We start from the raw sequence: 27,485 nt of genomic DNA on the forward strand, positions 1-27,485 counted from the left end.
GTTTGCTTTGTAGCTAAGCCAACTGATGATACTCCACTTCTGGTCCGTGTTTCTGAATCCTGATCTTTTGGAAGTCCTGAGCAATGCCATAGCCAGCACTAAAGCTGAATTGACGTTGCAAGATGTCACTAAGTGCCGTTTTCTTCTTTTTACTAGATGACCAACCTTGGAAGAATTGTGAAGCGCAAGAGCATCCAGTCTTAAAACACCAAGTGCTACTAATTTAGTTTGCATGTTTGCTTTGTAGCTAAGTCAACTGATGATACTCCACTTTTGGTCTGTGTTTCTGAATCCTGATCTTTTGGAAGTCCTGAGCAATGCCATAGCCAGCACTAAAGCTGAATTGACGTTGCAAGATGTCACTAAGTGCCGTTTTCTTCTTTTTAGTAGATGACCAACCTTGGAAGAATTCTTAAGCGCAAGAGGATCCAGTCTTAAAACACCAAGTAAGTGCTACTAATTTAGTTTGCATGTTTGCTTTGTAGTTAAGCCAACTGATGATACTCCACTTCTGGTCCGTGTTTCTGAATCCTGATCTTTTGGAAGTCCTGAGCAATGCCATAGCCGGCCGGCACTAAGGCTGAATTGGTGTTGCAAGATGTCACTAAGTGCCGTTTTCTTCTTTTTACTAGATGACCAACCTTGGGAGAATTCTGAAACGCAAGAGGATCCAGTCTTAAAACGCCAAGTAAGTGCTATTAATTGAGTTTGCATGTTTGCTTTGTAGCTAAGCCAACTGATGATACTCCACTTCTGGTCCGTGTTTCTGAATCCTGATCTTTTGGAAGTCCTGAGCAATGCAATAGCCAGCACTAAAGCTGAATTGGTGTTGCAAGATGTCACTAAGTGCTGTTTTGTTCTTTTTACTAGATGACCAACCTTGGAAGAATTCTTAAGCGCAAGAGGATCCAGTCTTAAAACACCAAGTAAGTGCTACTAATTTAGTTTGCATGTTTGCTTTGTAGTTAAGCCAACTGATGATACTCCACTTCTGGTCCGTGTTTCTGAATCCTGATCTTTTGGAAGTCCTGAGCAATGCAATAGCCGGCACTAAAGCTGAATTGACGTTGCAAGATGTCACTAAGTGCCGATTTCTTCTTTTTACTAGATGACCAACCTTGGAAGAATTGTGAAGCGCAAGAGCATCCAGTCTTAAAACACCAAGTAAGTGCTACTAATTTAGTTTGCATGTTTGCTTTGTAGCTAAGTCAACTGATGATACTCCACTTTTGGTCTGTGTTTCTGAATCCTGATCATATGGAAGTCCTGAGCAATGCCATAGCCAGCACTAAGGCTGAATTGGTGTTGCAAGATGTCACTAAGTGCCGTTTTCTTCTTTTTACTAGATGACCAACCTTGGGAGAATTCTGAAACGCAAGAGGATCCAGTCTTAAAACGCCAAGTAAGTGCTATTAATTGAGTTTGCATGTTTGCTTTGTAGCTAAGCCAACTGATGATACTCCACTTCTGGTCCGTGTTTCTGAATCCTGATCTTTTGGAAGTCCTGAGCAATGCCATAGCCAGCACTAAAGCTGAATTGACGTTGCAAGATGTCACTAAGTGCCGTTTTCTTCTTTTTACTAGATGACCAACCTTGGAAGAATTCTTAAGCGCAAGAGGATCCAGTCTTAAAACACCAAGTAAGTGCTACTAATTTAGTTTGCATGTTTGCTTTGTAGTTAAGCCAACTGATGATACTCCACTTCTGGTCCGTGTTTCTGAATCCTGATCTTTTGGAAGTCCTGAGCAATGCCATAGCCGGCACTAAAGCTGAATTGACGTTGCAAGATGTCACTAAGTGCCGATTTCTTCTTTTTACTAGATGACCAACCTTGGAAGAATTGTGAAGCGCAAGAGCATCCAGTCTTAAAACACCAAGTAAGTGCTACTAATTTAGTTTGCATGTTTGCTTTGTAGCTAAGTCAACTGATGATACTCCACTTTTGGTCTGTGTTTCTGAATCCTGATCATATGGAAGTCCTGAGCAATGCCATAGCCAGCACTAAAGCTGAATTGACGTTGCAAGATGTCACTAAGTGCCGTTTTCTTCTTTTTACTAGATGACCAACCTTGGAAGAATTGTGAAGCGCAAGAGCATCCAGTCTTAAAACACCAAGTAAGTGCTACTAATTTAGTTTGCATGTTTGCTTTGTAGCTAAGTCAACTGATGATACTCCACTTTTGGTCTGTGTTTCTGAATCCTGATCTTTTGGAAGTCCTGAGCAATGCCATAGCCAGCACTAAAGCTGAATTGACGTTGCAAGATGTCACTAAGTGCCGTTTTCTTCTTTTTAGTAGATGACCAACCTTGGAAGAATTCTTAAGCGCAAGAGGATCCAGTCTTAAAACACCAAGTAAGTGCTACTAATTTAGTTTGCATGTTTGCTTTGTAGTTAAGCCAACTGATGATACTCCACTTCTGGTCCGTGTTTCTGAATCCTGATCTTTTGGAAGTCCTGAGCAATGCCATAGCCGGCCGGCACTAAGGCTGAATTGGTGTTGCAAGATGTCACTAAGTGCCGTTTTCTTCTTTTTACTAGATGACCAACCTTGGGAGAATTCTGAAACGCAAGAGGATCCAGTCTTAAAACGCCAAGTAAGTGCTATTAATTGAGTTTGCATGTTTGCTTTGTAGCTAAGCCAACTGATGATACTCCACTTCTGGTCCGTGTTTCTGAATCCTGATCTTTTGGAAGTCCTGAGCAATGCAATAGCCAGCACTAAAGCTGAATTGGTGTTGCAAGATGTCACTAAGTGCTGTTTTGTTCTTTTTACAGCTGGATCAACAGGCCACACAGCCAGGGGAAGAATGCAACTGGAATAATGGTGTCCAAACTACGGCCCGCCAAAGTCTTCACTGCGCCCTGTGAGGCGTTACAAGTCAGAAGCTTGGCCTGCGGTGTATTTCAGTCGAATTGACTTATCTGACTTGTTTGAATTGGGAAGGTTTCACAGCCCCCATGTGGCAGTTGATGGAATTGACCACAAGTTTGTTCTCAAATCATATTTGGCACAGTATCAATTTATATACACAGATATGACCTAATCCTAACAACTTTTCCCACTTATGGTGTAAATGATCTATAAACAACAAATAAAGTCAACACATGGTTGCATATAACACATCTAACACCTGTGTGGAGTTTGCATGTTCTACCCGTGACTGCGTGGGTTCCCTCTGGGTACTCAGCTTCCTCCCACCTCCAAAGACTTGCACCTGTGGATAGGTTGATGGGCAACACTAAATTGGCCCTAGTGCAGGGGTCTCAAACTCAATTTACCTGGGGGCCACTGGATGCAGAAACTGGGTGAGGCTGGGCTGCAAGAAAAGATTTCTTAAATAAAATCTAACATGCACTTTTTAATGAATTCACCTTTGAATGGCTATCCCGCCATAGCAACATACTTGCCAACCCTCACAATTTTTCCGGGAGACTCCCAAATTTCAGTGCTTCCCACAATCTCCCGGGGCAACCATTCTCCCGAATTTGTCCCGATTTTCACCCGGACAACAATATTAAGGGCGTGCCGTGATAGCACTGCCTTTAACGTCCTCAACAACCTGGCGTCGCGTCCGCTTTTTCACCATACCAACAGCGTGCCAGCCCAGTCACATGTTGTATGAGGCTTCTGCAGACACACGTAAGTGACTGCAAGACATACTTGATCAATAGCCATACAGGTCACACTGAGGGTGGCTGTATAAACAACTTTAACACTGTTACACATATGCGCCACGCTGTGAACCCACACCAAACAAGAATGTATGGTGTGGGTATCCTTCAGTTATGAGTTAACTCCAGAGGTGTGGACTCGAGTCACATGACTTGGACTTGAGTCATGAATTTGATGACTTTAGACTCGACTTGACAAAATGTAAAAAGACTTGCAACTCGACTTAGACTTTAACATCAATGACTTGTGACTTCACTTGGACTTGAGCCTTTTGAATTGACATGACTTGCTACTTTCCCCAAAACCCAAAGATGAAAAAGTTATTCGGGAGCGCTCCGTATTTTTCATTGTGTACTTGTCTATCAGCGTTGCGTGTGTCAGCTGGTGTGGTCTCAGTACAACAGCCAATCAAATTAGATCTACTTTGTTTTCATCACACAGCATTCATCCAATCAAATTGCAGGACAACCAACGAAGAAGACATGTCCAAACCACACGCCAGTGAACAAAAAATGATACCTAAAATAATTTCGTTTGGGTATAAAAATTACGAGGTGGTCAACACAAAACGGTTTGCAGTATGCAACACATGCGGTTCGAAAATTACTGATGGAGAGGCAATAACTTCCAACTTCGTCCGGCATTTGAAGTTGCACAAAGAACGGTAAGTTTTGAATGTAAGATAACGTTTATTGGCTAAGTAACGTGACTTTTATTTGCTGTGTAGTTAAATCAGTGAGGCTGTAAACTCACTGCTAACGTTATAACGTTATTGCAAACACGGGAATCTGTTGCAGTTCACTACCTTATTCATACTTTTTGTTCAGTGATTTTTTTCAAGCAGGGTTACGTTAGTCAATATATCACACGTAATGTTAGACGGCGGTCAGCAGCACCGCGTATTTTAGCCACCTAAAAAAAGACAAAAATAGTAAAATAAAGGTCAGTTAAAATGTATACTATATTATGAATATGTGTACCGTTTTAGCTAGCTTTCTGACATACTGTTGGTTGTTTACCTCAGCGGTCCCCAACCACCGGGCCGCGGCCCGGTACTGGTCCGTGGATCGATTGGTATCGGGCCGCACAAGAATTTTTATTTTTTTTCCTCTTTTTTTAATTAAATCAACATAAAAAACACAAGATACACTTACAAGTAGTGCACCAACCCAAAACAACTCTCTCCCCTTTTGTTCTGGGCATTGAACATGAAGACTCTTCCTTCACTGTTCCGAGTGGCCATGAGAGTCTTGGCAGTGCCTGCCTCCAGTGCTCCAGTGGAGCGAGTTTTCAGCCATGGTGGCATCATACTACGCCCCCATCGTGCACAAATGACTGACAGACTCTTGGCTAATTTGGTCTTTTGCAAATGCAATGCAGCATAGGGCCCTGACATATAAAAAGTACAACTTTTTTGTTATGTTCACGTATATGTCATGTTTTTTCAATGTTAACACTTTTGTACAAATAAGTACATTTGCACTTTATTTTTCAATGTGTTTGTTCTGTAAAGGAATGAGTTAATGTTTAAAATGACTGGTTAATAGTGCTATTATAAAGTGCAATGTCAGCACAATTTTCTTTCCTGCAATTTAAAATGCACTTGTTTTAATAAATAAATACAGCGTTTGAAAAGCATACACAATCTGTGTTAATATATTAGTCTGTGGTTAAAAGGACTTGAAAGGACTCGAAACTCAAAATGCAGGACTTAGGACTTGACTTGAGACTTTCCAGTCTTGACTTTGGACTTGACTCGGGGCTTGCCTGTCTTGACTCGGGACTTGACTCGGACTTGAGGGCAAAGACTTGAGACTTACTTGTGACTTGCAAAACAATGACTTGGTCCCACCTCTGGTTAACTCCTATTGAGTTTGACTCCAGGACATCAAAAGACATGCAAGAACTAGAATACCTCATAATGTAACTAGGAAAAATATTTCAAATCTTTCCCTATGAAGTGGCTTAAAACACTGTTATTGTTCCTGTAACCCCTTTGTTCAAATGTCTGTCCCACTTGGGGCATGGGTATCTTGTCTGACTCACACCATACACAGCCTTTCCTTGTCACATATTAATATTCCTGCTATCCATCCAGTAATTCCAAATGATCTGGCAGCGTGTTTGAAGAGGAATTTATTTACAAAAATCAAGGAACTAGAATAAACTGAATACTCGGGGGAGCGAAATAGAAAGCTGAGGTCCACAGACAGGTGAGGTAAAAGACGGTATGGTGGGGGCCGACCGCCCATGATGTGCCCGACGCGCTCTTTCCCCTTGTAGGCCTGTGTGGGAACTTTCCACCAACTGCAAAGGGTGCACAGTGACACACATCAATCACTGAAAATAATTGAATAAGCATGGATTTAAGTACGATTCTCTATTAGGCTCCTGCACTCTGTGTCCCTTTGGGGATCTCCTCAGCCTGACCTCGCTGGGTGGCTTGTTCTTCAGCTAGCGCCCTCTACCCACCAATTTAGGGTGTGGGAAGCTGGCTACCATGTTAAGCTTAGGCCTCACTAATACTTTGCTGAAGTGGTCTCAGCTGCTATGTCCCTGAGTCCTAGAGCCTGCTGGATGTCCGCAAAGCGCCGCCACGGCCAGCATTGAACATCCTGTAGGAGTACATGCGAGTGCCAATCCTCGGTGCACAGAAGTGTGGTTTGGAATGATGCCCGCCGTCCAGCAGACTGTAATGATGTGACCCCCCGCCCCTCCCATACAACTGTGAAGGCCAAAGGCCCACAGCAGCAGCCGGTTACAGGGAGGACTCACTTCCTTTCCTGACCAGCGCAGTCAGCAGTCCCTCGGACAATCACCTGGCACTTTAGTGAGGGACTCAGCGATTTTCTCCCCAGCACTGCCAATAGTACTACTTAGGACACAAAAACGTCTCAAACAGTGCAACGAGCAGACTAGTCCTTGGCTTAGACAACGCAAATTTTAAGTCAGCCAGGTCTATGCTCCAAACGCCTCACCAGGTAATATCCTTATGGCCGTAACTATTACCGCTAGTATCTTGGCCTCTATAAAGTGTCATTTTGGGACGCCTGTCAATGAAAGACAGGTAGATTTATGACACGCCGGCCTGCCCTTTTAAGTCTTACTGAAATCAATCTGTATTTAACCTCTCTCGTTGAGCTTCAAGCACATGTGAAGTGAAAACCATTTCAGAAGCTCATTGAGAGAATGCCAAGAGTGTGCAAAGCAGTAATCAGAGCAAAGAGTGGCTATCTGGAAGAAAGAATATAAAACATGTTTTTAGTTACATCCCCTTTTTTTGTTAAGTACATAACTCCACATGTGTTCATTCATAGTTTTGATGTTACAATCTACAATGTAAATAGTCATGAAAATAAAGAAAAAACATTGAATGAGAAGGTGTGTCCAAACTTTTGGCCTGTACTGTATATTTGAAAGCGGTCCTTTTTAATGTACCGTATTTTCCGCACCATAAGGCGCCCTGGGTTATAAGCCGCGCCTTCAATGAACGGCATATTTCAAAACTGTCCACCTATAAGCCGCCCCGTGTTGTAAGCCGCATCTAACTGCGCTCAAGGAATGTCAAAAAAACAGTCAGATAGGTCAGTCAAACTTTAATAATATATTAAAACCAGCGTGATGTGGGCGCGCATGGAATCGTATATCAACATGGACAGAGCTGCGTGAAAAAAGCCACCCGGCCTCTTCGCGTAAACTTAAACTTACCTTAACCACTCGCTCATCTTTTCTTCATCCGTCCCTTCGAGTTAGCTTTTATGATGACGCCGGCTGGAAAGGTCTCTTTTGGCAAGGTCTTCCTTTTGAATATCACCATGGGTGGAAGTTTCTGGCCATTAGCATGGCAAGCTAGAACCACAGTGAAGGATGACTTCTCATTCCCTGTGGTGCGAATATTCACCGTACGTGCTCCCGTTGTATCCACAGTGCGGTTCACAGGAATATCAGTTGCTGTGAAATAGTAATCCGTGTGCGGATGGAGAGATTGCGTCTTTTCATGAACCGGATACCTGTCGCTTAGTAGGAGCCATTTTGTGGTCTTTACAGATGTAAACACACAAAGGAAATGAGACGTACGGTAATATCCGCGCGCTTTTTCTTCTTCTACGCGGGCGGGTGGTTGCTTACAGTAGAAGAAGAAGCGCTTCCTGTTCTATGGGGGCGGGTGCTTACCTTGGCGGTTGCTTGCGTAGAAGAAGAAGCGCTTCCTGTTCTACCGGGAAAGAAGATGGCGGCTGTTTACCGAAGTTGCGAGACCGAAACTTTATGAAAATGAATCTTAATATTTATCCATATATAAAGTGCGCCGGGTTATAAGGCGCACTGTCAGCTTTTGAGAAAATTTGTGGTTTTTAGGTGCGCCTTATAGTGCGGAAAATACGGTATTCTTTTTAGGTAGTTTTGATTGGTAAGAAAATCATTAAATCCTAATTTTATTATTTTGGCCAGAGTATTTGTTATAAAAAAGGTTGTATGTGTTATATTTTACTGATGTACTATAGTTTTTTTTTAAAGCAGATTAATCAATTAATTTTGCAGAAGCAATAATACCTGAATAAAGCCACACCAATTTAGCTTTTTTGACGACTTAATTTTGGTCTTTCTTCATGTAACCCGACATCCTGCATCTCCCATCAGTTCTTGTATACTCAAATCAGATTCAACATGGTTATTTATTGAAGTGAATTATATTTATATAGCGCTTTTCTCTAAGACACTCAAAGCGCTTTTACATAGTGAAACCCAATATCTAAAGTTACATAGTGAAAGCCAATACCTAAGTTACATTTAAACCAGTGTGGGTGGCACTGGGAACAGGTGGGTAAAGTGTCTTGCCCAGGGACACAACGGTAGTGACTAGGATGGCGGAAGCGGGGATCAAACCTACCACTCTACCAACCGAGCTATAGCGCCTCACACTGCCTGTCAGGTCGACCTTCCCCTCTATGCTAACTGTCTTGGAATGCCATTTGAATTTGAACAACCGCAACTCCTGCTGCTGCTAAAAGTTTCTTCAGCTGTCGTTAATGTTTGATATTCACAATGATAACTGCAACACACCCTCTTTTGTCTTTTTGCAACATTGTTCATTTTTGCACTGTATATACAGTACAGGCCAAACGTTTGGACACACCTTCTCATTCAATGCAATTCAATATTTTCATGACTTTTTACATTGTAGATTGTCACATCAAAACTATGAATGAACACGTGGAGTTATGTACTTAACAAAAAAAGGTGAAATAACTGAAAAATCTTTAGATTCTTCAAAAAAAGCCACCCTTTGCTCTGATTACTGCTTTGCACACTCTTGGCATTCTCTCGATGAGCTTCAAGAGGTGAAAAAATTAAAGGGTTTTCACTTCACAGGTGTGCCTTATCAGGGTTGGTTAGTGGAATTTCTTTCTTTATCAATGGGGTTGGGACCATCAGTTGTGTTGTGAATGAGGTGTGTCCAAATGTTTGGCCTGTACTGTATATATTTTTTAAAACATGCCTTCTTCCATTTACATTATTTTTGATTTAATATCACACTCACCCTCGTTTTCCATCACATCAAAGTGGAAACCAGATGTGTACTCAACCATTTGCCAGGTAGCAGACAGCCGGACATTGAGCTGGCAATGGTCTCACCCTTTGCTCTTTTCTCCACCTAACGCTTCTGTAACTTTAAGAAACTTTGAGAAGCTTTTTAAAAAAAAATGTTCTTTTTCAGCTTTCTGACATAACTTGTTATTATGTAATACTGTAAATGTATAAAGTATAAAACACTAGCATATCCCAATAAACCAGGAGATTCCCAAAAAGTAATTTCAGTTTTTCAATTTAAAAACTAAACTTTTATTTCAGTAGTTACACTCAAAAAGTAAAATAATTTGAAATAGGCCTGAACTAAAATGTCCTAAATACCGGTGTGGAGGGGGGCGTGGCCTGCGGGCCTGCAGCGGAATGGGGTGTGCCAGGACCGGCCTCGAAGTCAGCGACAGGTGCGTAGATGGCCCAGGTGGGCCTTATTATCTAATCACCTGTCGCTCTATTTAAGCAGCAGCCGGGAGTAGAGACATGGAGGGAGCTGGCGTGAGAGCGAGAGTGCGCCTGTCACCGTCACGAAAAGACAATTGCTGGAAAGCAACCAATCAATCAATCAATCAATCAATCAATCTTTATTTATATAGCCCTAAATCACAAGTGTCTCAAAGGGCTGCACAAGCCACAACGACATCCTCGGTACAAAGCCCACAAGAGACTTGATTGGAAAATACAACTATACTGAACCTGAGCCGGGCTATCATGTCGGTGCTTGGTGGTCCAAATAACCCACTGGGGGGCAACCTCCACAACCGGTACTTAACTAACTAACCTAGCTAACTCAGAAAGCCATAAAAAAAGTATAATAAGTGATTCAATATCGTAAAGTACTAATTCACCCTCTAATCAAGGTTTGAAACTTCCTTATCCTTCAATTGGGTTCTTTATCTTAATTGAGCTACTGATATTAAAATCATCCTGCAACTTTGAGAATTTATTGAAATGTGTGTTCACTCTCCCTCATCATAAATGTTTAAAAAGAAAGGGAGGAGTATCCTTGAAAGTGTGTCGATAATCTGCTTTATGTTCACAAGGAACGAAGGAAGGGCTGGCCGGTCCCCCTCACCCCCCCTGGTGAGCGTCCCTGTTGACTTATTTTATTAGAGCAGCATTAGTTAGATTTTTTATCTAACTATCTTCCCCAATTTAAATTACCAATGATAGTCACACACACACTAGGTATGGCGAAATTATTCTCTGCATTTGACCCATCACCGTTGATCACCCCCCCGGGAGGTGAGGGGAGCAGTGAGCAGCAGCGGTGGCCACGCCCGGGAATCATTTTTGGGGATTCAACCCCCAATTCCAAGCCTTGATGCTGAGTGCCAAGCAGGGAGGTAATGGCTCCCATTTTTATAGCCTTTGGTATGACTCGGCCGGGGTTTGAACTCACAACCTACCCATCTCAGGGGGGACACTCTAACCACTAGGCCACTGAGTAGGTAAATGTATTCCAGTACAGTTCCAGGTCCTGCCACCTGCATAAATACTCTGATGACTCTGCTGTGGTCGGGTGTATTCAGAGAGGGACAGGAATTGGAGTATAGGACACTGATCACTGACTTTGTGGAGTGGTCTCAGGCCAACCATCTGCTCCTTGATGTGGACAAGACCAAGGAGCTGGTCATCGACTTCAAGAAGAGAATAACCCCTGTGGAGCCCATCAACATCCTGGGCTGGGAGGTGGCAGTAATGGGGCAGTACAAGTACCTAGGTCCTTTAATGTGTGCAGCAAGCTGTTGGTGATCTTTTTTCAGTCTGTTGTGGCCAGTGCCCTGTACTTTGCAGTGGTTGGTTGGGGGAGCAGCACCAGCAAAAGGGACTTAAAGCGGATTGACAAACTGATCCGGAAAGTCAGCCAAACTATTGGCACGCAGTTGGAGGTCTAATTCTACATCAGTGACGTGCGGTGAGGTTGATGGCTGGTGAGGCACTGACTTCATCACAGTCAGATTTACAAACATATGAACCCTAAAGAGTATCTTATTCACCATTTGATTGGCAGCAGTTAACGGGTTATGTTTAAAAGCTCATACCAGCATTCTTCCCTGCTTGGCACTCAGCATCAAGGCTTGGAATTGGGGGTTAAATCACCAAAAATGATTCCCAGGCGCGGCGCCGCTGCTGCCCACTGCTCCCCTCACCTCCCAGGGGGTGATCAAGGGGATGGATCAAATGCAGACGACAAATTTCATTACACCTAGTGTGTGTGTGACAATCATTGCTACTTTAACTTAACTTTAACTTTACACATACAAACTGTAGCACACAAAAAAGCACATTTAATTAAAAAAAAACGTTATTATGGTCTTACCTTTACTTATAAATGAAGTCCACAACTAAAGCCCTCACTTAAACTTTCCACGTGCAAGATTGAATCTATTTAAAAAAGTGTAACCGAGGGTTTATAAATGTCGCCTGTACTGTATGAAACTACAAAATAACAAACATGGAGGCTCCAGTTTACACGAGGACCACTTTATTTACCTTCTTTCAAAAACCTCCGCTCCACTCCGTGTCAGATCACTTCCGCTTTTATCGCCTTCAAAATAAGAGCTCAAGGCATATACTGTATAAAAGCGCATAACAGGAACTTAACATCACAAAGAGAAAAACCCATGAAAATAGGTTACAAAAGTTATTTAATAAGAAGCCAAAAAGTGCAAAAACAATAATGTTCGTGTTGGAGGAGTTGTGAATTAGGTGCACCTGCAGTCTGCAGGTGTACCTAATGTTGTGGCCAACACGAACATTATTGTTTTTGCACTTTTTGGCTTCTTATGAAATAACTTTTTTAAATAGATTCAATCTTGCACGTGGAAAGTTTAAGTGTGGGCTTTAGTTGATATAACAATTCTACGGCGGGGGTGTAGGAGGCGGGGCTACTGGAGCCTCAGCCAGTGCTTCTTTTGCAGCCGTTTTATGATCGCTCAGCAAAAGAAACACGTTACACACATACAGTTGTTGACAAAATACACTGTACATTATATACCTCAGCTAACTAAACTATGGAAATGTATAATATAATTCATATAGCAATACAGTCTCACTGCACAGCAGGCCAGCAGTTAGCCGAGTCCGGAATCCATGTTGAGGCACTGAGTGACGTGCCTCAACTGGCTGCTGTTCACCGCACCGTCTCTTCTCAGTATTTGAACGGCAAATGTGAAAATTCAGCGATTTTGAATAAAAATAATCTAAAACTGGTGAAGTTAAATGGAAAATAACTTTATAGTATAATCACTGGATACATACAACAATTTAATTAATTTTTTTTCTTTTTACATTTTTTTTCTTTCCATGATGCCTCTAGTGACTGCACGTCACTGTTCTACATGGTATGTCAGGCTTGTCCCTGACAGTTTGGTTATGTTTTACTTTTTCCCTCTGTGTTTGTCTTTGTTTCCTGTCAGCGCTCTTATTTTGGTTGTTTCCTGCTTTTCTCCCTGAGAGCTGCTTCCCCTCAGCTGCGGCTGATTGGCACCTGGCCACACCTGGTGTCAATCAGCCAGCCGCTATTGTCTACCTGTCCTTGTCGATGTGATTGTCGTTAGAGCTACTACCTGTCATTAATACTTGTCGATGTCGCTAATACTTGTCGTCGTTGAAACTGTACTTGTATCCTGTAGCTGTTTGCAGCGTGCTGTCTTTTTGTTTCTAGTTCCTAGTTCCTGGTATCCTGTTTCCTGTCGCCTAGTTCCTGGTTTGTGTTTTACCTTCTTATTTTCGACATTAAATCATGTTTTCCTGCACCAATCCTGCCTTCTCTGCATCTTGGGGTTCGTCACCAACGCCTCTTGACATGGTAATTGGGATTTGTTATATATTGTATATATTATATATAAATATAATATAATTATATAATATATCAATATATATTATATATTGTATTTTTTGTATATATATATATACAGTATATGTTATATTTTATATTGCTACTATGGTACATTTTTAGTCTACTTTATACCTTTTTGTTTTCGTACTCTTGTGCCTTTGTGTGCAGGGGCGTCACTAGCTTTTAAGGACAGGGGGGGCTTAGCCCCCAGGAGATGCACAGGACGCGAGCGAACGTAGCGCACGAGCACAAAACTTCACAAACGGCTAACAAAGACTTAAAAATTATTCATTGTTATTATTATTATTTAAAAAATGCACGGGACGAAATGAAATGCTCCCCGGGACGATGGCTTTTAACCATTTTTTTTCTTTTTCTTTTAATGTATTTATCAATTTGACATTATATATTAAATGTCTTGGTTTTTCCTCCCTCTGAAAATCCTATGAAATGTTTAACAAGCCATTCTATAACAATACAACAGCTATTAATGTAACAATACAATAAAACAAATATATTTAATGTTTTTTTCATTGTTTTAACATTAGACTAATGTATATTACTTTATATAGATTCTACAAGAGTGATGTGGGCATTTTCTATATGAACAAGTACAAGGACCGCAGGCAAGGTCGCAGAGAAAATGCGGACTGGATTTTGAGTGATGTGGGCATTTTCTATATGAACAAGTCCAAGGACCGCAGGCAAGGTCGCAGAGAAAATGCGGACTGGATTTTGAGTGATGTGGGCATTTTCTATATGAACAAGTCCAAGGACCGCAGGCAAGGTCGCAGAGAAAATGCGGACTGGATTTTGAGTGATGTGGGCATTTTCTATATGAACAAGTCCAAGGACCGCAGGCAAGGTCGCAGAGAAAATGCGGACTGGATTTTGAGTGATGTGGGCATTTTCTATATGAACAAGTGGAATGGATTGGATACCGACACACTAAAGGGGCTCTCTACCTTAAAGTACCAATGATTGTCACACGCACACACACTAGGTGTGGTGAAATTTGTCCTCTGCATTTAACCCATCCCCTTGTTCACCCCCTGGGAGGTGAGGGGAGCAGTGGGCAGCAGCGGTGCCGCGCCCGGGAATAATTTTTGGTGATTTACGCTATGAAGTGAGGGGAAACTGAGTGAATAATGTCAGGTTATATGATTATTTATTTAAACTCATATTCGGGCCACTTTATAATGAATATGTTGGCATGTATTTGTTAAAAAAATAAATAAAATGTGTGTGTATATATATATATATATGTATATATATATATGTCTTAATAAGGTTATCCAAAAAATTGTGCTCGATACCGTAGTAGAGCGCAATATATGTATGTGTGGGAAAAAAAATCACAAGACTATTTCATCTTCACTTCGCCTCAGACTACGACTCAATCACAGGCAACGAAAGAAACATCATCATCCACGCAAAAAACTCCATTCTCATCCACAACAGTACACCATGGCAAAAAAAGAACAATGCAACATTTGACGTCACTATGGGAAGTTTTGACGGAGCAGAAACGTGTGAACTCGTTGGGAGTTTCCTCCTCTCCCAGCTCGCTAGCCTCAATCTGAACCTTGGTATTTACCGTGATGACGGACTGGCAGTGTGTCGCGCCTCGCCAAGGAGCAGCGAGAATACCAAGAAGCACATATGCCAAATTTTCAAAGAGAACGGCCTACGGATCACGATTGAAGCCAACAAGCAAACCGTCAACTTCCTTGACGTCACTTTCAACCTGAGAAATAACAGCTACCAACCATTCACGAAACCCAACACAACACTCCAATACGTGCACCATGACAGCAACCACCCACCCACCACCACGAAAAGAATACCTACCGGAATTAATAAAAGGCTATCGATGCTGTCATCTAGCAAAGCTGAATTTGACCAAGCAACCCCCCCGTACCAAAAAGCCCTTGATGAAAGCGGATACAATTTCACCCTCACCTATGAACCCACGCCAGGAAACCAACCAAAAAAGAACAGAAAACGAAACGACATCATCTGGTACAACCCCCCATACAGCAAAAACGTCTCAACTAACATTGGACACAAATTCCTCAATCTGATTGACAAACACTTTCCCAAAGACAACACCCTAAGAAAAGTATTCAACAAGAACAACATTAAATTGAGCTACAGCTGTATGAACAATATACGACAAATTACCTCAAACCACAACAAAACAATTGCAAATGAGCCGTCGGCCCCCGGACAGAGCGACTCCAAAACCAACAAAGACTGCAACTGCCGAAAGAAACCTGATTGCCCTCTCAACGGGGGGTGCTTACAAACATCAGTTGTCTACCAATCTAAGGTAACACGCAAGGACATTAACACATCCGACACATATGTAGGATTAACCGAGGGAGAGTTCAAAACCAGATGGAACAATCACAAAGCTTCTTTCAGGAACCAAAACCTGCGGAATACCACAGAACTCAGCAAACACATTTGGGACCTCAAAGACAATAATGTTGAATATTCAATAACATGGCAAATTCTTGCATCCAGCACACCTTACAATAGTGGTAATAAAAGATGCAACCTATGCTTGAAAGAGAAACTGTTTATTATTTACCGTCCAGACCTGTCATCCCTCAACAAGCGCAGCGAAATTGTAACAGCATGCCGCCACAGACGGAAACACCTCCTAGGTAACACATGAGCCAATCACCACGCCCCTACGGCAGCCTGCACCCACCCACTCTGTGCCCTATATAAACCATGGTATGTGAATGCTCCCATTAAAATCTCCTGATGATTGAGGGAACCCCCTCATGAAACAGGCCTGTAGAGATGAAATAGTCTTGTGATTTTTTTTCCCACACATACATATATATATATATATATATATATATATATGTAACACCAAATTATTTAGGGGGGCTTAAGAATATTTTGGGGGGGCTTGAGCCACCCTAAAATAGGCCTAACAACGCCAATGCTTGTGTGCATTATCCTTTCCATCCTTATCCTTGCCATCCTTTGTAACTGAGCTACTGTGTGGAACAATTTCCCTTGTGGACATACTTGCCAACCCTCCCGAATATCCCGGGAGACTCCCGAAATTAAGCGCCTCTCCCGAAAACCTCCCGGGACAAATATTCTCCCGAAAATCTCCCGATTTTCAGCCGGAGCTGGAAGCCACGCCCCCTCCAGCTCCATGCGGACCTGAGTGAGGACAGCCTTTTTTTTTTATGACGGGAGGACAACAGGGTGACAAGACCTAAATCATCCAGACTAGAGATAAATTGTATTATTATGTTTATTTTACTTTAAAAAAAATATATTTATTAATTAAAAAAAAAAAAAAAAAAAAAATTTTTTTTCTATATTTTGCTAAAAACATCAAAATTAATTTTATATTTATTTGTATTTTTTTGTGACTCCTTATTACATCCAGCCATAGAATTATACATTAAAATAAACATATTTGAAATAATTGATTTTAAATGATCATAATAATTCATTTAAAATTACCATATTTAATTATTAAAATAATTGCTTGTTTATCAACAACTTTAGCATTTTATTCATTACATTTTGAAACTCTCAGAAGCCAAGTTATGTTATACTCCTTAATATTTATTTATGCAAGTTTGAGGTATCAATTATCTTAACAGTTTTGTTTGCATATTTTCAGGATGTAGATATATATATATATATATATATGTATGAAATACTTGACTTGGTGAATTCTAGCTGTCAATATACTCCTCCCCTCTTAACCACGCCCCCAGCCACGCCCCACCCCACCCCCGACCACGCCCCCACCCCCCACCTCCCGAAATCGGAGGTCTCAAGGTTGGCAAGTATGCTTGTGGATCAATAAAGTTTGTCTAAGTCTAAGTCTAAATTAAAAACTGCTGTCAAAATTACACTGTTGCCGACAACTAAGACAAACATTTTAGTCAACAAATGAACACTGGTACATAAATAAGTACCGTATTTTCCGCACTATTAGCCGCACCTAAAAACCACAAATTTACTCAAAAGCTGACAGTGCGGCTTATAACCCGGTGCGCTTTATATATGGATTAATATTAAGATTCATTTTCATAAAGTTTCGGTCTCGCAACTACGGTAAACAGCCGCCATCTTTTTTCCCCGTAGAAGAGGAAGTGCTTCTTCTTCTACGCAAGCAACCGCCAAGGTAAGCACCCGCCCCCATAGAACAGGAAGCGCTTCTTCTTCTACTGTAAGCAACCACCCGCCCCCGTAGAAGAAGAAGAAGCGCGCGGATATTACGTTTCATTTCCTTTGTGTGTTTACATCTGTAAAGACCACAAAATGGCTCCTACTAAGCGACAGGGATCCGGTTCACGAAAAGACGCAATCTCTCCATCCGCACACGGACTACTATTTCACAGCAACTGCCTAAAGACTTTCAAGAAAAGCTGGCTACTTTCCGTGCATATTGTAAAAACAAGATAGCTGAAAAAAAGATCCGGCCAGAGAACATTATCAACATGGACGAGGTTCCACTGACTTTTGATATTCCTGTGAACCGCACTGTGGATACAACGGGAGCACGTACGGTGAATATTCGCACCACAGGGAATGAGAAGTCATCCTTCACTGTGGTTCTAGCTTGCCATGCTAATGGCCAGAAACTTCCACCCATGGTGATATTCAAAAGGAAGACCTTGCCAAAAGAGACCTTTCCAGCCGGCGTCATCATAAAAGCTAACTCGAAGGGATGGATGGATGAAGAAAAGATGAGCGAGTGGTTAAGGTAAGTTTACGCGAAGAGGCCGGGTGGCTTTTTTCACGCAGCTCCGTCCATGTTGATATACGACTCCATGCGCGCCCACATCACGCTGGTTTTTAATATATTATTAAAGTTTGACTGACCTATCTGACTGTTTTTTTGACATTCCTTTAGCGCAGTTAGATGCGGCTTATAACACGGGGCGGCTTATAGGTGGACAACGTTTTGAAATATGCCGTTCATTGAAGGCGCGGCTTATAACCCAGGGCGGCTTATGGTGCGGAAAATACGGTATTCACAGCCTTTGCTCAATACTTTCTTGATGCACCTTTGGCAGAAATTACACGCTCGCTTTTTTGAATACGATGCCACAAGCTTGGCACACTTATCATTGGGGAGTTTCGCCCATTCCTCGTTGCAGCAAGCTCCGTCAGATTGGGTGGGAATTGTTAGTTTTCATCCAGTAAAGACTTGAGGCTGTAGTTCTATTTAGTTGTAAAACATTTGCAAATTAAAAATAAAATAAAAGGCTGTAACATAACAAAATGTGGAAAAAGTGAAGCGATCTGAATACTGTCCGGATGCGATGCGCCATTCACATTGCTGAGCCGTGAGTGGGTGTGCCGGGCTTTTTGAGTCCAATGGTGCTGCACAACCAGCCGGCAAAATCTACCTGCTGTGCCTCAGACTGTCTAAGAAAAGGATGAGCCTGGAAGGAGAGAAAGAAGAGTGAAGGAGAAGATGAAAGGTAACTAATGAAGTCAAAATCATTAAATGTATGCACCAACCATTAACTGTTTAAGGTCTGCCCTCTCAGCCGGGTTCTTTATCAAGCTGAAATATGAATACAACACAGGTAAAGTGGTGTTTAGTTTTACAAGAATAGTGGTTTATGATAAATTACCATTTATTGACAAAGTCCTGGAATTCAGAACTAAATAGCCCAGGCAGCTGAGGTGGAGACTGTGGACATAGCCAATAAACTGAATTAGTCAAGTTGAAATTAGTATCATGATTGTGTGCATCCTCACTTCGTTGACTATGTAATCGAGTAGTTCAAAGATAGCCATTGGAGGCCTGTTGTCTGCTCCATGACCTGAAACATATTTTCATAAGTAGGGGTGGGCATTAGGGTTAGGGTTAGAATCAGCATACAATAGGTTTAGTCTATAAGGCTTAGGTCTTAAAACTTACAGCTGCTCGGCCGTCCGGGCAGGTGAGCCTTGGGTGAGGACACTTCAGAGTTTCCTCCTTCCACTGCAGTCCCGAAAATCTGTTCTAACTCCTTAGTGTCAGGTGGAGGGATAGGGAAACGTCCGATGGCCATTTCAACCAGGGACAGACCCATGCTCCAAATGTCTGACTGAACCGAGTAATTGGTGCCCTGCAAACGCTCTGGCTGCACAATGAAACAATGTCATTGTAGTACATTCCATTGAACTATGAATAATTTACACTGCTAACATAGCAATTATAGTGAGAACATCAATGTCTACCCCACAGTTTGATTATTGCTAGTCATGGTGTCCAAGCTTTGGGAGTGGACTACATTGGATATTCTCATACCCTACACTCTTAGAAATAAAAGTGCTAAGTAGGGGGCGGTACCTCTGGATTGGCAGACCGGGGTGGTGGTTCCTCTCTTTAAGAAGGGGAACCGGAGGGTGTGTTCTAACTATCGTGGGATCACACTCCTCAGCCTTCCTGGTAAGATCTATTCAGGTGTACTGGAGAGGAGGCTACACCGGATAGTCGAACCTCGGATTCAGGAGGAACAGTGTGGTTTTCGTCCTGGTCGTGGAACTGTGGACCAGCTCTATACTCTCGGCAGGGTCCTTGAGGGTGCATGGGAGTTTGCCCAACCAGTCTACATGTGTTTTGTGGACTTGGAGAAGGCATTCGACCGTGTCCCTCGGGAAGTCCTGTGGGGAGTGCTCAGAGAGTACGGGGTATCGGACTGTCCGCTCCCTGTATGATCAGTGCCAGAGCTTGGTCCGCATTGCCGGTAGTAAGTCGGACACGTTTCCAGTGAGGGTTGGACTCCGCCAAGGCTGCCCTTTGTCACCGATTCTGTTCATAACTTTTATGGACAGAATTTCTAGGCGCAGTCAAGGCGTTGAGGGGATCTGGTTTGGTGGCTGCAGGATTAGGTCTCTGCTTTTTGCAGATGATGTGGTCCTGATGGCTTCATCTGGCCAGGATCTTCAGCTCTCACTGGATCGGTTCGCAGCTGAGTGTGAAGCGACTGGGATGAGAATCAGCACCTCCAAGTCCGAGTCCATGGTTCTCGCCCGGAAAAGGGTGGAGTGCCATCTCCGGGTTGGGGAGGAGATCTTGGCCCAAGTGGAGGAGTTCAAGTACCTCGGAGTCTTGTTCACGAGTGGGGGAAGAGTGGATCGTGAGATCGACAGGCGGTTCGGTGCGGCGTCTTCAGTAATGCGGACGCTGTATCCGTTGTGGTGAAGAAGGAGCTGAGCCGGAAGGCAAAGCTCTCAATTTACCGGTCGATCTACGTTCCCATCCTCACCTATGGTCATGAGCTTTGGGTTATGACCGAAAGGACAAGATCACGGGTACAAGCGGCCGAAATGAGTTTCCTCCGCCGGGTGGCGGGGCTCTCCCTTAGAGATAGGGTGAGAAGCTCTGCCATCCGGGAGGCGCTCAAAGTAAAGCCGCTGCTCCTCCACATCGAGAGGAGCCAGATGAGGTGGTTCGGGCATCTGGTCAGGATGCCACCCGAACGCCTCCCTAGGGAGGTGTTTAGGGCACGTCCCACCGGTAGGAGGCCGCGGGGAAGACCCAGGACACGTTGGGAAGACTATGTCTCCCGGCTGGCCTGGGAACGCCTCGGGGTCCCACAGGAAGAGCTGGACGAAGTGGCTGGGGAGAGGGAAGTCTGGGCTTCCCTGCTCAAGCTGCTGCCCCCGCGACCCAACCTCGGATAAGCGGAAGAAGATGGATGGATGGATGGATGGATGGAAGTAGAACCATATAAGGTTCTTCGGCTCGTCCTCATAGGAGAACCCTTTTTGGCTCCAGGTAGAACCTTTTTATAAAGGTTCCACCTGGAACCCTTTTGGAGGGTTCTACCTAGTACTGTGTGTGTAAGGTTCCACCCAGAACCCCCCATGAGAGGTTCTACAAAGAACCCACGCAGGGAGTTCCACTAAGAACCCTTTCATGTTTCAAGGGTTTCATCTAGAACCCACACAGGGAGTTCCACTAAGAACCCTTTCGTATTTCAAGGGTTTCATCTAGAACCCACACAGGGAGTTCCACTAAGAACCCCTTCGTTTGTCAAGGGTTTCATCTAGAACCCATGCAGGGAGTTCCACTAAGAACCCGTTCATGTTTCAAGGGTTTCATCTAGAACCCACACAGGGAGTTCCACAAAGAACTCTTTCATGTTTCAAGGGTTTCATCTAGACCTGACACAGGGGGTTCTAAAAACATCCCTTTTCAAAGGTTTTCACCGATAACCGTCTTGTCTTCTGAGGGTTCTATAAAGAACCATATTGTATTCTACAGATCAGTTTAGTTCATATTATATTGTGGTCCTTTATCATGTTGACATTGAACAAACATTCAAAACATTTTAATGAGAAAAACATTTATTTAAAGATAGGCACCATTATTGGCAAATGTTATCAGGAAGTATGTCCCTGGTGACACAGGATCTTACCCATGCTTTCAACAATCCCTGAAGAACTCTTTCTTCCAAAAACGGTTCTCTGGATCAAAATAGTTCTTACTGGAACCCTTAGTGTTAGTGAGAACCCTTTTAAAACCAATTATTCAGAAAAGGGGTTTTAAAGGGTTCTCTGGATCAAAATGGTACTTACTGGAACCATTAGCGTTACCAAGAACCCTTGAAAAACCCTTTCTTCGGGAAAGGGTTTTTCAGAAGCAAATGGTTCCAGTTAGAACCTCAGCCCTTGTAGAAGAACCCTTTTAGAACCCTTATTTCTAAGAGTGTAGATCTGACCAATCTAAGTCTCGTCCTAGACTAGGTCTGACCAATTTAAGTCTCATCTTAGACTAGCTCTGACCAATATAAGTCTCGTCCTAGACTAGATCTGGCCAATCTAAGTCTATGAGCGTGAACTGATGAAGCCTACTTGGGTGAGAGGCGAAACGTCTTTTAAGACAAACTGAACAGCCCAGTTGGGATCGATTGAATGCCCTGAGAACTATATTGTGTCAGGGTGCTCAGATTGTGTGCATACACTTACAGACATGTAAGAGCGTGTGCCCACGAAGGAGTTGGCCATGGAGTCAATGAGCTGTCCACTAACTCCAAAGTCACACAGCTTGATCTCACCACGGGAATTCACTAGGACGTTGGAAGGCTTGACATCTGGAGGGAGAGAGTGAGTGTATGAGCATGGTGGTGTTGGGTACAAATTAATATATGAATCTTCAAAGTCAGAGGTTTTCAATTTGTCAAGGTGGCCTTTGCCCAGGGAAATTCCTAATAAGTTTAAGGACCAACAGGTTGAGGAAATTACAAAACATATTTGTTCAACTTCACTTATTGATTAGATCATATATGTTTGAGGCTGTAAACAGAACACCAATACAATCTGCACTATAGACAATCAGTTTTTTGTCATACAGCATGGGTGTCAAACTCTGGGCCGGGACGCTACAAGGTGTGTGTGTGTGAGCGGGGGTGTTCTCCCGAAATGTGTTTGTCATTCTTGTTTGGTGTGGATTCACAGTGCGGCGTATATTTGTAACAGAGTTAAAGTTGTTTATACGGCCACCCTCAGTGTAACCTGTATCGCTGTTGATCAAGTATGCGTTGCATTCACATGTGTGTGTGCGTTAGAGATGCGCGGATAGGCAATTATTTCATCCGCAACCGCATCACAAAAGTCGTCAACCATCCGCATCCACCCGAACTAACATTTAATCAAAACCGCACCCGCCCGCACCCGCCCGTTGTTATATATCTAATATAGACGATGCAAGGCATTAGTGAGGTTATAAAGCTTTTGCCTGTTAAAGAAAGGAGACTGATCCAATTCAGCAGAGACATTCAATGCGTGCCACGCTGTCACGGCCCAGACGCACACCAGTGCGCAATCATCTGGGAGCCGCGCTGAGCGCACCTCCAAGCGCGTGGAGGTGCAATGCCCCTCGCACCCGCGGCGGCTCCACCCGGGCTCGCGCCCGAGGCTTCAGCGCGCACCGCGGCGGCCATCCTACTTGTCGCGGCCTAGCCCTCGCGGCTCTCGCTGCCGGCGACGGCCGGGTATGGGCCCGACGCTCCAGCGCCATCCATTTTCAGGGCTAGTTGATTCGGCAGGTGGGTTGTTACACACTCCTTAGCGGGTTCCGACTTCCATGGCCACCGTCCAGCTGTCTATATCAACCAACACCTTTTCTGGGGTCTGATGAGCATCGGCATCGGGCGCCTTAACCCGGTGTTCGGTTCATCCCGCAGCGCCAGTTCTGCTTACCAAAAGTGGCCCACTCGGCTCACCAGGGTGAGCCCCACCCCTTTCGTGAGCGCACTGCGCGCGGAGTGACCCCTGTTACGCGCCCCCGGCAACGGGGGTGGCGGGCAGGTAAGCTGCGCGGGCGGAGCGCGCGGAGTGACCCCTGTTACGAGCCCCCGGCCACAGGGGTGGCGGGCAGGTAAGCTGCTTACCTGCTGCGCGTGACGCCGGCCGCGGCGAAGGCGGACGAGGCGGGGTGTCGGTGCGGTGGGCGCGGTGGTGACCCTGGACGTGCGTCGGGCCCTTCTCGCGGATCACCTCAGCTACGGCTCCCGGTGGGGCCCTCTCAGGGGAAGGGGCCTCGGTCCCGGACCCCGGCGAGGCGTCCCTTCTCCGCTCCGTAAAAGTGTCCATCTCTTTTTTTTTTCTTCTTCTGTTGTGGCATATGCTGCAGGTGCCTGCTCATTTTTCGTATGTGGGTAACAACATTTAACTATGTATATATATTTCCGAATTGGTTTAACTGCCACCCGCCTGAATCTATTTAAAATCTAATTTTTTTTTATTTCAACCGCCCGACCCGACCCGCGGATAAAATCTAATTTTTTTTTATTTCAACCGCCCGACCCGCGGATAATCCGCGGACTCCGCGGTTGTGTCCGCAAACCGCGCATCTCTAGTGTGCGTACAGAAGCTGCACATATCTTGTGACTGGGCCGGCACGTTGTTAGAATGGATGAAAAGCGGACGTGACGACAGCTCGTAGATGATCTTAAAGGCAGTGCCTTTAAGGCACCCCCCCAAGACTGTGGTCCGGGTGGACTACGAGATATAATGACTGATGAACACTTTCGTTCGATAATGAAGGTTGCCTCAGCTCAAAGCCTGAGCCCTGACATTAATGAACTAGCATCCAAGAAAAGATGGCAGGTATCTGGCTTGGGCACATCAGATTAGACCATCACTGATGGTGGAAACTTTACACTAGACTTCAGGCAACGTGGATCCTGTGCCTCTCCTGTCTTCCTCCAGACTCTGGGACCTCGATTTCCAAAGGAAATGCAAAATTTGCATGGTTGGGTGATGGTTTGGGGTGCCATGTCATCTGCTGGTGTCGGTCCACTCTGTTTCCTGAGATCCAGGGTCAACGCAGCCGTCTACCAGCAAGTTTTAGAGCACTTCATGCTTCCTGCTGCTGACCTGCTCTATGGAGATGGAGATTTCAAGTTCCAACAGGACTTGGCGCCTGCACACAGCGCAAAATCTACCCACGCCTGGTTTACGGACCATGGTATTTCTGTTCTAAATTGGCCCGCCAACTCCCCTGACCATAGCCCCATAGAAAATCTGTGGGGTATTGTGAAAAGGAAGATGCAGAATGCCAGACCCAAAAACGCAGAAGAGTTGAAGGCCACTATCAGAGCAACCTGGGCTCTCATAACACCTGAGCAGTGCCAGAAACTCATCGACTCCATGCCACGCCGCATTAACGCAGTAATTGAGGCAAAAGGAGCTCCAACCAAGTATTGAGTATTGTACATGCTCATATTTTTCATTTTCATACTTTTCAGTTGGCCAACATTTCTAAAAATCCCTTTTTTGTATTAGCCTTAAGTAATATTCTAATTTTGTGACACACGGAATTTTGGATTTTCATTTGTTGCCACTTCAAATCATCAAAATTAAATGAAATAAACATTTGAATGCATCAGTCTGTGTGCAATGAATAAATATAATGTACAAGTTGCACCTTTTGAATGCAATTACTGAAATAAATCAAGTTTTTCAAAATATTCTAATTTACTGGCTTTTACCTGTATATGTCTTGTGTTTATTTTCTGTTTTAGTCATTCCCAGCTGAATATCAGGTCCCACCCGCCTCTCACAGCATCTTCCCTATCTGAATCGCTCCCACTGCCCTCTAGTCCTTCACTCTCACTTTCCTCATCCACAAATCTTTCATCCTCGCTCAAATTAATGGGGAAATCTTCGCTTTCTCGGTCCGAATCGCTCTCGCTGCTGGTGGCCATGATTGTAAACAATGTGCAGATGTGAGGAGCTCCACAACCTGTGACGTCACGCTACTCGTCTGCTACTTCCGGTACAGGCAAGGCTTTTTTATCAGCGACCAAAAATTGCGAACTTTATCGTCGATGTTCTCTACTAAATCCTTTCAGCAAAAATATGGCAATATCGCGAAATGATCAAGTATGACACATAGAATGGACCTGCTATCCCCGTTTAAATAAGAAAATCGCATTTCAGTAGGCCTTTAAAGTCCTGAATGGTTGGTTTATTCATTGTTATTTCTACACATAGAAGTAAAAAGTGCCCTCTTTGGGAATTGTAACAGAGATCCATCTGGATTCATGAACTTAATTTTAAATATTTCTTCACAAAAAAATAAATCTTTAACATCAATATTTATGGAACATGTCCACAAAAAAATCTAGGTGTCAACACTGAATATTGCATTGTTGCATTTCTTTTCACAGTTCTTTTTGACAGACATTTAAAAAAAAAATCTCACGTACCCCTTGGCATACCTTCAAGTACCCCCAGGGGTACGCGTACCCCCATTTGAGAACCACTGTACTAGACAATAGGGGTGTGGGAAAAAAATCGATTTGAATTCGAATCGCGATTCTCACATTGTGCGATTCTGAATCGATTCTCAATAAAAAAAAAATCGATTTATTTATTTTTTATTTTTTTTATTTTTTTTTATTTTTTAATTAAAAAGTATTTTTTTTAATTAATCAATCCAACAAAACGATACGCAGCAATACCATAAAAATGCAATCCAATTCCAAAAGCAAAGCCGAGCCAGCAACACTCAGAACTGCAAAAAACAGAGCGATTGAGAGGAGACACAAACACGACAGAACAAAACAAAAGCAGTGAAACAAAAATGAATATTATCAACAACAGTATCAATATTAGTTGCAATTTCAACACAGCAGCGATTAAAAATCCCTCATTCACATTATCATTAGACATTTATAAAAATTATTATATTATAAAAAATTATTATATTATAAAAAAAATCCAAATTTATTAGCCTGTGGAAAAAGTCAATGTTGATATTTACCTCAGAAGGCTGCAAATAGAAAAGAGGCATTCAATCTGTATTTAAATTGTATTTGATATGCCATTGATATTTTCAAATTATTATTTGAAACTGGATTTTGCATGTCACTATAAAGTTATATAAGCCTTGCTAGTTCAATATTCAATGCAAAACTTGTTTGGGGTCCCTATTAAAAGGTTAATTTGTTCAACCTTGGCCCGCGGCTTTGTTCAGTTTTACATTTTGGCCCACTCTGTATTTGAGTTTGACACCCCTGTCATACAGGATGGGTCCAACTAAAATAGTCTGAGGGGATCAGGCTCACTCAGGGCCGGCCCGTGGCATAGGCCGTATAGGCAAATGCTCAGGGCGCCGTCCATTAGGGGGCGCCATGCCAGTGCCACAAATGTTGGAGAAAAAAAAAAAAAGTTGTTACTATTATTTCTAAATACAAAAAAATAATCTCACGTTAATTAAAATGCAAAGTAAAGCCTATTTAATAGAAATATTATTTGTTACAACATTACGCCCCCCCCTCCTCCCCCCGCACGGTGCGCCCCCTCCCTTCCCGTATCATGACTCTTTCTGGACGTCACCACATCAAAAAATCAACACAAGATGTCAAAACGGCCAAAACTGTCAGGTGCCCAGGGAAGAAAAAAGAGAAAAGAAGAGGAGGAGAAACGAGAAAAGACAGAGGTAGCAGGTAGGTAACGTTAGCCTACATGAAATTATTTGTCTGTTACAGAATGTGATAGTAACCTGGCTTTTTAGCATTAAGCTAATGTTACATGATTCGGCAATTGCTAATCAATAAATAGCTAGTTCTGTTTTAACGTCGGGTTAATATTGTGGAGGGGGCTAAATTGTTATGGAAAATAATAATGTAACGTTAGGTAATTACAGTACTCCCACCTTACATTCCTCAGGGACATTTGTATTACCGGTAGATCTTTTAAGCAGGTGTTTTTTGTTTACATTATTGCCTTCTGGTTAGCTAATGTTTGCCCTGCAGTTAATAGTCACTTTTCCACCCCTTTATATATTAGGTATAGTTGTAAGTAAAAAAAAAAGGTCAAAGACAAAGCTATTCGGGTTCTTGTGAGTATATACACTTCACTGCCGATGTGGGGGGGCGCCACC

At 43.2% G+C, this 27,485-nt stretch overlaps 1 protein-coding gene and 1 long non-coding RNA gene across 4 annotated transcripts in view; one reads left to right on the forward strand and one right to left on the reverse strand.

Moving 5' to 3' along the window:
* Positions 1 to 151: 151 nt before the first annotated feature.
* On the forward strand, positions 152 to 3,130 carry LOC140679057 (uncharacterized). 3 transcript variants are annotated; one of them, XR_012050650.1, is made up of 12 exons: positions 152 to 212; positions 388 to 446; positions 633 to 688; positions 871 to 926; positions 1,109 to 1,164; positions 1,347 to 1,402; positions 1,585 to 1,640; positions 1,823 to 1,878; positions 2,061 to 2,116; positions 2,296 to 2,354; positions 2,541 to 2,596; positions 2,778 to 3,130. It is a non-coding gene; the product is annotated as an uncharacterized lncRNA (long non-coding RNA). The 3 variants fall into 3 exon arrangements; XR_012050652.1 differs by having other exon boundaries at positions 172 to 212; positions 391 to 446; XR_012050651.1 differs by lacking the exon at positions 388 to 446.
* A 14,602-nt stretch (positions 3,131 to 17,732) lies between these two features.
* Positions 17,733 to 27,485, reverse strand: part of map2k1 (mitogen-activated protein kinase kinase 1) — a 47,254-nt gene continuing 37,501 nt past the window's right edge. The window contains exons 6-11 of the mRNA XM_061969252.2: positions 22,061 to 22,185; positions 19,023 to 19,227; positions 18,860 to 18,924; positions 18,733 to 18,791; positions 18,617 to 18,662; positions 17,733 to 18,537 (exon numbers count right to left, since the gene is read on the reverse strand). Of these exons, the coding sequence (XP_061825236.2) occupies positions 18,424 to 18,537; positions 18,617 to 18,662; positions 18,733 to 18,791; positions 18,860 to 18,924; positions 19,023 to 19,227; positions 22,061 to 22,185 (614 nt within the window). The 3' untranslated portion in view covers positions 17,733 to 18,423. The remainder of the gene's footprint in view (positions 18,538 to 18,616; positions 18,663 to 18,732; positions 18,792 to 18,859; positions 18,925 to 19,022; positions 19,228 to 22,060; positions 22,186 to 27,485) is intronic.

The sequence above is a fragment of the Nerophis lumbriciformis genome, linkage group LG10 (assembly GCF_033978685.3).
Source record: "Nerophis lumbriciformis linkage group LG10, RoL_Nlum_v2.1, whole genome shotgun sequence".
NCBI lineage: Eukaryota > Metazoa > Chordata > Actinopteri > Syngnathiformes > Syngnathidae > Nerophis > Nerophis lumbriciformis.